The following is a 14,518-nucleotide window of genomic DNA, read 5'->3' on the forward strand; positions in this document are numbered from 1 at the left end:
GCTTTCTTGTATATTCCTGAGTATTTTTAGTACTTCAATTTTAAATTCTCTGTCATTTAATTCCAAGGTTTCCAAGCTATTAAAAGTTTTTTTCTATAGATTTTTCCTCATCTAGCTGAGCTACATTTCTGTCTTTTTTATCCATGATATTTGATTCTTTTTCCTTAACGGCATTTGAGCGTGGTATTTTTAATAACACTGATAAGAGTTGATATAAAAAAAATTTTGAGAAAATACAGTGAAAAATTAGAAAATTCTATTGTGCTAAGTGGAACAGAAACTACATAGAACAGTGGGGCCTGAGTTAGGGGGAAGTGACAAAGAAACAAAAAATGAGGTAAGAACCCACAAAATGCTACAAGGAAAAAATTTGAATTAAGAGTAAAATAATTGCACTGGCCGGTTTGCTCAGTGGTAGAGCGTCGGCCTGGCATGCAAGGGGTCCTGGGTTCGATTCCCGGCCAGGGCACACAGGAGAAGCGCCCATCTGCTTCTCCACCCCTCCCCCTCTCCTTCCTCTCTGTCTCTCTCTTCCCCTCCCGCAGCGAGGCTCCATTGGAGCAAAGATGGCCCAGATGCTGGGGATGGCTCCTTGGCCTCTGCCCCGGGCGCTAGATTGGTCTGGTCGCAGCAGAGCGACGCCCCGGAGGGGCAGAGCATTGCCCCCTGGTGGGCATGCCGGGTGGATCCCGGTTGGGCGCATGTGGGAGTCTGTCTGATTGCCTCTCCCTGTTTCCAGCTTTGGAAAAATACAAAAAAAAAAAAAAAAGAGTAAAATAATTTGTTGTAAACAATGGTCGATGGTCCCATGAAAGAAAGTGAAAGAGAAAAGAAGAGAGTGACGTCATGGAAATGGCGCTGTGAGAAGCGCGTCCGACAGCTCTCCCCTAAATCACAACAAATTTATCAACTAGAAACAGAAAAATTTATCCTCGGAACATTCCGGAGTTCCACACCAACTGAAAGCAAAAGGACTGTTATCACTTGAATCTGAGAGACGAGGGTGTGGAGGAAGCTACCGCAGCAGCGACGCTCATTCAAGCCGCGAGGGAGTGCGCCTGCGGTGAGTCAGCCCATATAGTTGGGAACCTAGAGCCGCCGCGAGCGGCCGACGCGAGCCGCCACCGCGAGCCGCAGCGAGCCCCCACGAGCTGCCGCCGTGAACTGCCACCGTGAGCGGCCGCCATGAGCCGCCGCGCGCGCGCCCGGTCCGGTTGAGCACCGCTGACGTTCCCAGCGGCCCGCACACTGCGAGTGGGGGTCGCCGGCCACCGGTGCCCGGAGCGCCCCATTCGCACGCGTGCCTTGGGCATTCCACGCGCCCAGGGCGCCCTGCTGGCCCGCACACCCAGGGGGCTCCATTATCCTGCGCCTGGTGCGGTCCAGCCGCCAGCGGTGGGGCGAGCGGGAGAGGCTTGGGAGATTCTCTCCGTGGGCGGGGCACCTCACCCAGCCATTCAAGCTAACAATCAAGCGTTGGGGGAGAGGCGCGCGCAGGCAGCCTAAAATACCTTCGGAAACACAGTTGCGACCCAATCACTGAAATTAGCTTAACCATAAAATCTGCGCACCCTCGGTTCTAATTGATAAGATCTCTCTCAGTTCAGCGATCCAAGACAAGAGGCGTGATATTTTTTAGTGCCTCTCGCTAAAGGGGCGGGGGCAACTTCTGATTGATAGAGCCTCCATATTCAGGGATAAACGCTAACAAGAAGCACTTGGCAGATAATAAGGTCTATACTACACTAGTCGTAAGCAGAGACTAGTGCCTCTTCTTCCCTGCAAAAACAGGCTACAAAGTGTGGAAAGCCTGGGTTGAGAGGTCCAACTAAATGATAGGCGCTGAACAGTCACCTTGACAACAATTGACTCCCACCCCCGCCTGATTACACTGGAGGCCCTGACTGTCAGAGCCTTTCCCAAAGCCTTGCACTGAGTGGGGATAGAGTGGGGATTTCCCAGCTCTTTGAGCCTCTTACTCCCCAGGCAGAAGCAGTTGCAGCCTTATAGCTGGATCACCAGGCTGCTAATTCAGAAAGGGGGGACTAGGAGAGAGAATCCAGGAAAGCAAACTCTCTCATCGTTGGACCCTGCAAACGCCAACAAGCCTTTACTTCCAGCAAGACTAAAGCCAATTATATGACTTTGCCATAGAATCCCATCAACTGCAAATCCCTACCTAAGAGTGACACAGGGGCAGAGCCTGGGGTACAGAGTCACCGACCAGGAAGAGGGAGAGAAAAGAAAAAGGAAGAAGTTAACCTCTCAAAATCAAGAAAAACCCACAGACTTTACAACTTGATCCACTAATTTTTTTTTTTTGTTGTTGTTGTTGTTTGTTTCTTCTATCTTTTTGCCTTTATTTCCTCCACCTCGGTCCTTCTATTCTCTGCCCATCTTATGCTTCCCCTTTCTTGAACTACACTACCCATGAGTGTTGCATTTTATTTTTCTTCTTCATCCTCACCCTCCTTTAAGGTTATACTCCAAAACACTTAACTCTCACTCTCTCCTCTTTTGTTTTTTTTTGTCTTGCTTTATTTTGTTTTTTTCTCCTATTTTATTTCTTCCTTTGTTTTTCTCTTTTTCTTATTTTTTCCTTTCTATTCGTTTTTTCTTTTCTCATTTTACTTTCCTCCCATATAATCCTCAATCACGAACAAATTAGTTAATTTGGGACTCAAGGCTTTTTTTTGGCTTTATTTCTCTTTTTTGCTTTTGTTTTTATTTTTTTTTCTCTTGTTTGTTTATTTTTGTGGCATTTTGGGTCCTCCCAACCCAAGGTCTCCATTGTATTTAGTCTTCGCTCCACTTAATACAACAGATTTTTACTTATTATTTTTATTTTTTCTTCTTTATTATTCTCTTTTGGTCCTTTTTTCTGATTCCCTCTTATCACTCTCATTATATCTCTTAGTTGACCATCACTTACAAGCAAATCATCTTATGCTTGTCTAAGATTTTCTTCCTTTTTTTTTTTTTTTTTTTTTTGCATTTAGTAGGTCCCTACTCCCTTTTTTTTGCCCCTTGAACTCTTCACCCCAAATCAGGCCCTCCATTATAGGCACGATATTTCCCTGAGGAGGGGAGAGGAGGGAAAGAGAAGAGAGAAAAAAAGGGGGAAATAATAAATTATTACTGTTTTTTTTTGTGGGGTGTTTTACCCTTTTTTTTTTTCTTTTTACTCTTTATTAATTCTAATTAGTGCTATCAATAAGACCACCCTCAGATGCCGATAAGAAAGAGGAAATCGAATATTATGGATACAAAAGAAAGAGAGGTAACACAAATAGATGTGGAAAAATCTATGGAGAAAAGACTTAACATATTGGAAGCCTTGGAGCTAAATGACAGAGAATTTAAAATAGAAATCTTAAAAATACTCAGAGATATACAAGAAAACACAGAAAGGCAATATAGGGAGATCAGAAAACAACTCAATGAACACAAAGAATATATTACCAAGGAAATTGAAACTATAAAAACAAATCAAACAGAAATGAAAAACTCAATTCACGAGCTGAAAAACGAGGTAACAAGCTTAGCTAACAGAACAGCCCAGATTGAAGATAGGATTAGTGAAATAGAAGACAAACAACTTGAGGCACAACAGAGAGAAGAAGAAAGAGACTCAAAAATAATAAAAAACGAGAAAGCCCTACAGGAATTGTCTGACTCCATCAGAAAGAATAACATAAGAATAATAGGTATATCAGAGGGAGAAGAGAAAGAAAATGGAATGGAGAATATACTCAAACAAATAATAGACGAGAACTTCCCAAGCCTGTGGAAGGAACTAAAGCCTCAAATTCAAGAAGCAAACAGAACACCAAGTTTTCTTAACCCCAACAAACCCACTCCAAGACACATCATAATAAAGATGACACAAACCAATGACAAAGAAAAAATTCTCAAGGTGCCAGGGAAAAGAAGAGTACAACATATAAAGGAAGGCCTATTAGATTATCATCAGATTTCTCAGCAGAAACTCTACAAGCTAGAAGAGAGTGGACCCCAATATTTAAAGCCCTGAAAGAGAGGAACTTTCAGCCAAGAATACTATACCCATCAAAGCTATCCTTCAAGTATGAAGGAGATATAAAAACATTCACAAATACAGAAAAGATGAGAGAATTTATCAACAGAAAGCCCCCACTCCAGGAAATACTAAGGGGGGTTTTCCAACCAGATTCAAAGAACAAAAGAAAACAACACCACAAGTAACAGCTCCACCAAGAACACAATAAAACCAAACTTAAACTGTGACAACAAAGGAAAAAAAGGGGGGAGAGGATGGAGATTAACAGTAGCAAAGGATGATGAAGTGCAGAAATACTTATAAGATAGGGTACTACAATGAATATGGTAGGTACCCTTTTCATTACTTAATGGTAACCACCCTTAAAAAAACCACCACAAAAACACTTGACTTAAAAAAGGTAGCAACAGAGGAAAGAAGTATGGAACACAAACAAACAAAAACAAATGATAGAAAAACGAAAGAGAAGAATCAAATTAGATACAAAACTAACAGAAAGCAATTTATAAAATGGCAGTAGGGAACCCACAAGTGTCAATAATTACACTAAATGTAAATGGATTAAACTTACCAATAAAAAGACACAGAGTAGCAGAATGGATTAAAAAAGAAAATCCAACTATATGCTGCCTACAAGAAACACATCTAAGCAACAAGGATAAAAACAAATTCAAAGTGAAAGGCTGGAAAACAATACTCCAAGCAAACAACACCCAAAAAAAAGCAGGTGTAGCAATACTCATATCTAATAATGCTGACTACAAGACAGAAAAAGTACTCAGAGACAAAAATGGTCATTTCATAATGATTAAGGGGAAGTTGAATCAAGAAGACATAACAATCCTTAATATATATGCACCAAACCAAGGAGCACCAAAATATATAAGACAGCTACTTATTGACCTTAAAACAAAAACTAACAAAAATACAATCATACTTGGAGACCTCAATACACCGCTGACGGCTCTAGATCAGTCATCCAAACAGAGAATCAATAAAGATATAGTGGCCTTAAACGAAATACTAGAACACCTGGATATGATAGACATCTACAGGACACTTCATCCCAAAGCAACAGAGTATACATTTTTCTCTAGTGTACATGGAACATTCTCAAGAATTGACCATATGTTGGGCCACAAAGACAATATCAGCAAATTTAGAAAAATTGAAATTGTACCAAGCATATTTTCTGATCATAAAGCCTTGAAACTAGAATTCAACTGCAAAAAAGAGGGGGAAAAACCCACAAAAATGTGGAAACTAAACAACATACTTCTAAAAAATGAATGGGTCAAAGAAGAAATAAGCGCAGAGATCAAAAGATATATACAGACAAATGAAAATGAAAATACGACATATCAGAATCTGTGGGATGCAGCAAAAGCAGTAATAAGAGGAAAGTTCATATCACTTCAGGCCTATATGAACAAACAAGAGAGAGCCGAAGTAAACCACTTAACTTCACACCTTAAGGAACTAGAAAAAGAAGAACAAAGACAACCCAAAACCAGCCGAAGAAAGGAGATAATAAAAATCAGAGCAGAAATAAATGAAATAGAGAACAGAAAAACTATAGAAAAAATCAATAAAACAAGGAGCTGGTTCTTTGTAAAGATCAACAAAATTGACAAACCCTTGGCAAGACTCACCAAGGAAAAAAGACACAGGACTCAAATAAATAAAATCCAAAATGAAAGAGGAGAGATCACCACAGACATCATAGAAATACAAAGAATTATTGTAGAATACTATGAAAAATTATATGCCACCAAATACAACAATCTAGAAGAAATGGATAAATTCCTAGAACAATACAACCTTCCTAGACTGAGTCATGAAGAAGCAGAAAGCCTAAACAGACCAATCAGCAGGGAGGAAATAGAAAAAACTATTAAAAACCTCCCCAAAAATAAAAGTCCAGGCCCAGACGGTTATACTAATGAATTCTATCAAACATTCAAAGAAGACTTGGTTCCTATTCTACTCAAAGTCTTCCAAAAAATTGAAGAAGAAGCAATACTTCCAAACACATTTATGAGGCCAACATAACCCTCATACCAAAACCTGGCAAGGATGGCACAAAGAAAGAAAACTACAGACCAATATCTCTAATGAATACAGATGCTAAAATACTAAACAAAATACTGGCAAACCGAATACAACAACATATTAAAAAAATAATACATCATGATCAAGTGGGATTCATCCCAGAATCTCAAGGATGGTTCAACATACGCAAAACGGTTAATGTAATACACCATATCAACAAAACAAAGAACAAAAACCACATGATCTTATCAATAGATGCAGAAAAGGCTTTTGATAAAATACAACACAATTTTATGTTTAAGACTCTCAACAAAATGGGTATAGAAGGAAAATATCTCAACATGATAAAGGCCATATATGATAAACCATCAGCCAACATCCTATTAAACGGCATAAAACTGAGGACTTTCTACCTTAAATCAGGAACAAGACAGGGTTGTCCACTCTCTCCGCTCTTATTCAACGTGGTGCTAGAAGTTCTGGCCAGAGCAATCAGACAAGACAAAGAAATAAAAGGCATCCATATCGGAAAAGAAGAAGTAAAGCTATCACTTTTTGCTGATGATATGATCCTATACATCGAAAACCCGAAGGACTCCACAAAAAGATTATTAGAAACAATAAACCAATACAGTAAGGTCACAGGATACAAAATTAACATACAAAAGTCCATAGCCTTTCTATATGCCAACAATGAAATATTAGAAAACGAACTCAAAAAAATAATCCCCTTCACGATTGCAACAAAAAAAATAAAATACCTAGGAATAAACATAACAAAGAACGTAAAGGACCTATATAATGAAAATTACAAAGCATTGTTAAGGGAAATCGAAAAAGATACAATGAGATGGAAAAATATTCCTTGTTCTTGGATAGGAAGAATAAATATAATCAAAATGGCCATATTACCCAAAGCAATATACAAATTTAATGCAATTCCCATCAAAATCCCTATGAGATTTTTTAAAGAAATGGAACAAAAAATCATCAGATTTATATGGAACTATAAAAAACCCCGAATAGCCAAAACAATCCTAAGGAAAAAGAATGAAGCTGGGGGCATTACAATACCTGACTTTAAACTATATTATAGGGCCACGATAATCAATACAGCATGGTATTGGCAAAAAAATAGACACTCAGACCAATGGAACAGAATAGAAAGCCCAGAAATAAAACCACATATATATGGTCAAATAATCTTTGATAAAGGGGCCAACAACACACAATGGAGAAAAGAAAGCCTCTTCAACAAATGGTGTTGGGAAAACTGGAAAGCCACATGCAAAAGAATGAAACTCGACTACAGCCTGTCCCCGTGTACTAAAATTAATTCAAAATGGATCAAAGACCTAAATATAAGACCTGAAACAATAAAGTACATAGAAGAAGACATAGGTACTAAAATCATGGACCTGGGTTTTAAAGAACATTTTATGAACTTGACTCCAATGGCAAGAGAAGTGAAGGCAAAGATAAATGAATGGGACTACATCAGAATTAAAAGTTTTTGCTCAGCAAGAGAAACTGATATCAAAATAAACAGACAGCCAACTATATGGGAACTGATATTTTCAAACGACAGCTCAGATAAGGGCCTAATATCCAAAATTTACAAAGAACTCATAAAACTCAACAACAAACAAACAAACAATCCAATAAAAAAATGGGAAGAGGACATGAACAGACACTTATCCCAGGAAGAGATACAAATGGCCAACAGATATATGAAAAGATGCTCAGCTTCATTAGTTATTAGAGAAATGCAAATCAAAACTACAATGAGATACCACCTCACTCCTGTTAGATTAACTATTATCAACAAGACGGGTAATAGCAAATGTTGGAGAGGCTGTGGAGAAAAAGGAACCCTCATTCACTGTTGGTGGGACTGTAAAGTAGTACAACCATTATGGAGGAAAGTATGGTGGTTCCTCAAAAAACTGCAAATAGAACTACCTTATGACCCAGCAATCCCTCTACTGGGTATATACCCCAAAACCTCAGAAACATTGATACGTGAAGACACATGTAGCCCCATGTTCATTGCAGCACTGTTCACAGTGGCCAAGACATGGAAACAACCAAAAAGCCCTTCAATAGAAGACTGGATAAAGAAGATGTGGCACATATACACTATGGAATACTACTCAGCCATAAGAAATGATGACATCAGATCATTTACAGCAAAATGGTGGGATCTTGATAACATTATAAGGAGTGAAATAAGCAAATCAGAAAAAAACAAGAACTACATGATTCCATACATTGGTGGAACATAAAAATGAGACTAAGAGACATGGACAAGAGTGTGGTGGTTACCAAGGGTGGGGGGGGGGAGGGAGGACATGGGAGGGAGGGAGGGAGAGAGTTAGGGGGAGGGGGAGGGGCACAGAGAACTAGATAGTGGGTGACGGAGGACAATCTGACTTTGGGCGAGGGGTTTGCAACATAATTTGATGACAAAATAACCTAGACATGTTTTCTTTGAATATATGTACCCTGATTTATTAATGTCATCCCATTACCATTAATAAAAATTTATTAAAAAAAAAAAGAGAGAAAAGAAGAAAAAAAAGAAAAAGAGAAAAAAATACAGTGAAAAATGAAAATTCTATTGTATTAAGTGGAACAAAAACTACATAGAATGGAGAGCTGGAGTTGGGGGAAAGGCAAATGAGGTGAAAAGTGAAGTAAAAAGCTCACAAAATGCCACTAAAAGAAAAAATTTGAATCCATAATAAAATAATTTGTGAGTGAGGATCAGATGAGAGAAAAAGTGAAAGAGAAAAAAAGACACAGAGAGGAAAAAAATAAAAGAAAAAAAAGAATAGAAAATGTTACACCTATGGGTAATGTAGTTGAAAATGAAAAGAGAATAATAAAACAGGAAGAGGATAAAATGTCCAAGGTGGAAGAAAAAAAAGATTTAAAATGAAAGAAAAAAAATGGAAAAAGTTATAAAGACTGGATTTTTTTCTGGTTTTGAGAGGTTATCTTCTTCTTTTTTCTTTCTTCTCTCTCTTTTTGGGTGGTGGCACTGTACCCCAGGTTCTGCCCCTGTGGCACTCAGACACAGATTTGCAGTTGATGTGTTGCTGTGGTGATGACATAAACTAGGCCTCAGTCCCTTTGGTAGGCGGGGCTTGTTAGCGTTTGCTGGCTCTGAAAATGAGAGAGTTTGTTTTCCCTGAGCCTCTCCCCAAATCTCTTCTTCCTGAACCAACAGCCTGGGGACCCAGTTGTAAAGTTGCCCCAGCCACTGCCTGGAGAGCAAGAGGCTCTAAGAGCTGCCATGTCTCCTCTCTTTCCCCGCTAAAAGCAGGGTTCTGGGCAAGGCTTTGCCAGCAAGAGCCATCAGCATAATCAGGTAGAGCTGGTAGCTGATTGCCTTTCTGTTTTCTTTCTGTTGTCTTTCTATGAGCCTCTAGGCATGTCTAGTATGCCTCAGCACTCCACAGGTCTACTCTCCCCAGGCTTTTTGCACTTTATAACCTGTATTGGCTGGCAGGAAGATGCCCCAGTCACTGCCTGCAGAGCAAGAAGCTCTAAAAGCCGACAAGTCCCTCCTCCAGGTCCGTTCAAAGCACAGCCCTGGGTATGATAGCTTTACCAACCAAAGCCACCAGCTTAGGCAGGCAGGGGAGTGAGCTGACTTCTGGTCAAGCTCCTTCCTATGGTTCCCTGGGTATGTCTAGTTAAAATTTGCCTCAGCACTCCACGGGTCTCCACAGGTCTGCTCTCCACAGGCTTCTCCCTTGTTTGGAAGCCTACAGCCCAGCCTGCCCAACTTCCGCAGTGTCCTCTGAGGTCTGTTCCGTTAGACTGTGTTTTTTTGGTTATGTTGCAGCCGTGGGAAAGAAGGCTTTGTCAGCCAGAGCCACCAGCATAAGCCAGCAGGGCAGTGAGCAGACTGTGGACCAGACTCCTTTCAGTGTTCTGCAGGTCTGCTCTCCAGAGGCTGCTTACGGGCTGTCTGTGCGCCCTTCCCCCCACCACTTCCGAAGTTCTCCTCCGCAGGAGTTTGCTTTGTTAGCCTGTATGGCTGGCAGAGACACCCTGCCCGGACAGGTCTGGGAGTAGGGAAGGTGGCTCTGAGCACTTTCTGTGCACTGTTGTTTGGGAACCTGGGATTATACAGAAACTCTGGCCACAACCCACGCGGGGGCCACTGCTGACATTCTTCGACCCAGCCCCTCTGTCCGGGAATGTGGGCGCCCACGCCCGGAGTGCCAGGTGGAACCACTCGCACACTGCCCGTGCTCACTGACTGAGAGATCGGGAGTAAACAAAGCCCAAAGCCGCTCTGGTATGAGTCTCCGCAAGCAACCTCCCCCACCTCTCCCGGGGTTTGCTGCTGTCATTAGCTCCGTGTTGGCAAACTCAAGCAGAGCCATGGGCACACTCCCTCCTCGGCTTGAACGTCTCTGCCCTAGCCCAGCTTCTTCCCTTGCCCCCAGACCTCCCTTCCTCTCGGTTCCAAGGGAAAACAACCCTTTCTCAGGTCAGTGAGGAAAGCGGAATACTCCGTTCTCCGTCTTATTTCCTTCAGAGTAGATTATATATTCAGCCACCTTTTCTCCAGTCGTGCCTTTGTTTGATGTGTGTGTATTTCAGATGCTCCTGGGATTGTTTTTCTGTATCTAGTTGTTGAACTTGTTGAAATTTCAGGGAGAGGTATCGGGAGCACCCCTCACGGCGCCATTCTATGTATTTTTTACATAATAAAAAAATAGTAAAATTTCCTCTAAGAAGGCAGTTATAACTTGCTTTCCTTTTAGAGCAATTTATAGAGATTTGCTATGAATTTGAAGCAGAAAGTTTAAATTCTTTAAATTGAATTGGTAGTAGTTTGATTTGGTTTCATGTTTGGCTGACATATGACATTGGTTAATGACTGTAATTAACGGTAGGCGATGACTGACTCCAGGGAGGCATTCTTTTTTTTTTTTTTTTTTTTTGTATTTTTCTGAAGCTGGAAACGGGGAGAGACAGTCAGACAGACTCCCGCATGCGCCCGACTGGGATCCACCCGGCACGCCCACCAGGGACGAGGCTCTGCCCCTCCGGGGCATCACTCTGCCGAGGCCAGAGCCACTCTAGCGCCTGGGGCAGAGGCCAAGGAGCCATCCCCAGCGCCCGGGCCATCTTTGCTCCAATGGAGCCTTGGCTGCGGGAGGGGAAGAGAGAGACAGAGAGGAAGGGGGGGGGGGTGGAGAAGCAAATGGGCACTTCTCCTATGTGCCCTGGCCGGGAATCGAACCCGGGTCCCCCACACGCCAGGCCGACGCTCTACCGCTGAGCCAACCGGCCAGGGCCCAGGGAGGCATTCTTAAAGCTCTCCTATCTTAAAGTGGGATAGGAGAATTTGTATGGTCTGAACCAGTAGGAAAACCCTTTGATCTATGCTAAAAATGATGCTTATTTTATGTGTGTAAAGTTTTGAACACGTTTTGCATTTTTAACATGAATATTAACCATCTTTATTTGGCCATATGTGTGCAGATGTAGGATTGGTTACTAAGGCAGTCTCTGTTACAGTGACTGCTGTTAGCCTGGCTCTGTAGCAGCAGAGTCTGCCTCGGCAGACGGTCCTGATAGCCTCCATGCATCCTGAACGTTTTTCTTAGGGTGATTTAATTTGCTTGAAGGCCTTAACTTCTCTCCAGTTATTAGGAGTATATCATGATCCCTATATATTAAATGTTCTTAAAATAAAAGTTTACTTAACAATAATTTTATTTTATTTTTTAACAGAAATCATAGCCCACTAATGAGTTTTGGAGCCAGCTTTGTCAGTTTTTTGGTAAGTTAATTTGGGGAGAGGTACTGGCATGAAAGAAGTTAATATATAACGTATGATTTTTAGTAACAACTGTCTATATAGATGTACAGTTGTGAAAGGTATTTTAGAGATTAACACTGGAGTGAAGTTTTTGCCTATGAACCAGCACCTATAAGGTATCTTCTTCTTTCCTAATTTTAAAAATAAAATTATTATACCTTGTAGAGTGTTCTATTTTTCTGAACCACAGTCCATTTTAAATAAAAAATTATAATAGAAAGATCTTTTCAAAAATTTAAACTGTATTAGAGTTTTAAAAATCCACCTTAGGGTAATTAAGGCTTGCTTTAAAATCATTAAATAAATGTGGACTGGAAGACAAGTTAAATTAGTGGACCTAAGGTTAATCACTTGCCATTGCATTTTTTCAAATGTAATTTAATAATTAGGAGTTGAGGGAATAGGTTGCAGTTAGGTTTTAAAGTAAATTATATAGAAAAGTGGATGCTTCTATTTTTCAGGAACATCACATAAACTACTTTGAAACATAATTTTAAAAAACCATCATAGAATTGTATAACAGAAAATAAAAACAAGAAAGAAAGAAAGAAAGAAAGAAAAAAACAGTCACAAGTAGAAACCAATAGAAGAAGCATTTAGATTCCAGATTTTGAAAGATAATAGCAAATGGGTTATATGCAGCCTGGCTCTGCCCAGCCACTGGCACTATGCCAGCCTCTGGTGACAAGGATTTTCATTCAAGCTCTTTATTTTCTATTATTTCTAGGTAATACTACAAAAATTTTGAGGTTTACTTTTTGCAAGAAAACAGAGTTCTTTACCTTAAGGAAAATAGTACTCAGTGGGTTGGGATTCTAATTCTAACCTGTTGGAGATTCAGCCAAGAGCTTGGCTCGGGTTGAGGGTTGGGGTGGGAAGACTTGGACAAAGGCGGCTATGGTCTGCTTTGGGTAGGTAGGAAAAGTAGGTTAGAGTCATAGTGAGGAGGCCTACAGTTCCAAGGCAGAGCTGGCCGAGTGTGGTAGGGACAGAGAGCTACATACAAGTTCATTAGGTCCTTCCAAGACCGGGGTGTCCTGGGTCTGCCTCAGTAGCCCAGTTATTTCAGGAACCTCAGTTCTACCGGGTGAAAATAGCAAGTTTTCAGCAGAGAAGGGATTGCTCCTCCTCAGTGAAATGTGGCCTGAAAAAACCTACCAGGAGGGCTGTTTGGAAACAGCTGGCAGTGGAATTTTTCACTGTGGACGATAGGAGTGCCTTATAAGTGAACCCACTGGAATTGCTGTTCCTGAAAAGACTGATTTTTCAAAGAACACCTACTAGCTGAAGTTGCATTAGTGTCTGTACAGTACTTGATGGAACCAGCAATTTCTCTGTGGTTAGAATGTCCTTTCCAATGAGACACTGTTGTAAAAACTGAAATAAGTGAGACCAATCAGGAATTATATAGGGGTTTTGTTACTGCATTTGTAACTAAAAAACATTGTAGAGCAGTTAAGTGTAGGGCGTTTGTTACCATGTGTAATAAGTATATTGGTGTATACCTATATACACCATGTTGGTGTAATATTGTTTCATACTGAGATTACAATTTTTTGTTTGTTTTGTTTTAATGAATAGGGTATGCTGTAACATTCTTATTTTTACTTAAACCAAATAATTTGAATGTTCTTTGGGATTTTGTTGTAATAAATTGCTGTAAATTTTCACACACTTACTGATTTATTCATTCTTTTCTCATTTCTTTCTTGGAAGAATGCCATGATGACATTTGAGGAAGAAAAAATGCAGTTGGCATGTGACGACTTAAAAACTACAGAAAAGCTGTGTGAAAGTGAGGAGGCTGGAGTAATTGAAACAATCAAGAATAAAATTAAGAAGAATGTAGGTACCATGTCTTTAGGTTATGTACTGTGTCCTAGTCCTTTAGGACATGATTTATTTACTTGGTTTTGATATTTAGAATATACTGAAGCACTAAAGGTTTCTTAAGGCTTTTGACTACATAACATGTATTCTTAAAGCAAGAGGAGCCCCCTTTAGTCATAAGAGCCATTCAGTGCATGCTCCTTTGGTATCTTAAAATTATCTTTTCCCATAATTGGCCACGTGACAAAGGCTTTGAAATGAGTCATTCACATATGTAATTCAGATACATTGTATTTGGGCATAATTTGGGAATTCAGGTGTTTACCTACTTTTCCTTAGGCCTTACCACCTCTGGTTACAAATAAACTCATAACAACATCATAATCCACTTTTCTGGAATTCTCTCTTAACTTCCAGTGCAAGAGTCGAGTCATTCATTGGCTTTGGAAAGGTAACCATTTGACCCTAATGTTTCCGAAGTGCCAGGGGTTACACATGTCACATATTTAGCCAACTGACCCGTCTCTGGGTTATAGTCACCAGAACCACCTGTATTTTTTCCTGTCAGTCCAGGTTCTTCACCTCTGCTCTTGCTTATGGCATTCACCGTGAGGAAGCCACCGATGGGTCGAGAATATTGTTTCCTAATGCTCCCGAAGGGTTAGAGTTTTTCTTGATTCCCCTTTCTCCAAACTCTGCATCTAATCAATGACCAAGTCCTGTTGACTCTCTTTCTTAAATACCTTCTG

General features: G+C 40.4%; 1 protein-coding gene across 1 annotated transcript in view; it reads left to right on the top strand.

The window, feature by feature from the left end:
• The window catches only part of TTC39C (tetratricopeptide repeat domain 39C), a 133,561-nt gene that overhangs the window by 65,619 nt on the left and 53,424 nt on the right, over positions 1 to 14,518 (top strand). Inside the window, exons 2-3 of the mRNA XM_066247008.1 lie at positions 11,852 to 11,900; positions 13,656 to 13,784. Of these exons, the coding sequence (XP_066103105.1) occupies positions 11,852 to 11,900; positions 13,656 to 13,784 (178 nt within the window). The remainder of the gene's footprint in view (positions 1 to 11,851; positions 11,901 to 13,655; positions 13,785 to 14,518) is intronic.

Source organism: Saccopteryx bilineata, chromosome 11 (genome assembly GCF_036850765.1).
Source record: "Saccopteryx bilineata isolate mSacBil1 chromosome 11, mSacBil1_pri_phased_curated, whole genome shotgun sequence".
In the NCBI taxonomy this organism is placed as follows: Eukaryota; Metazoa; Chordata; class Mammalia; order Chiroptera; family Emballonuridae; genus Saccopteryx; species Saccopteryx bilineata.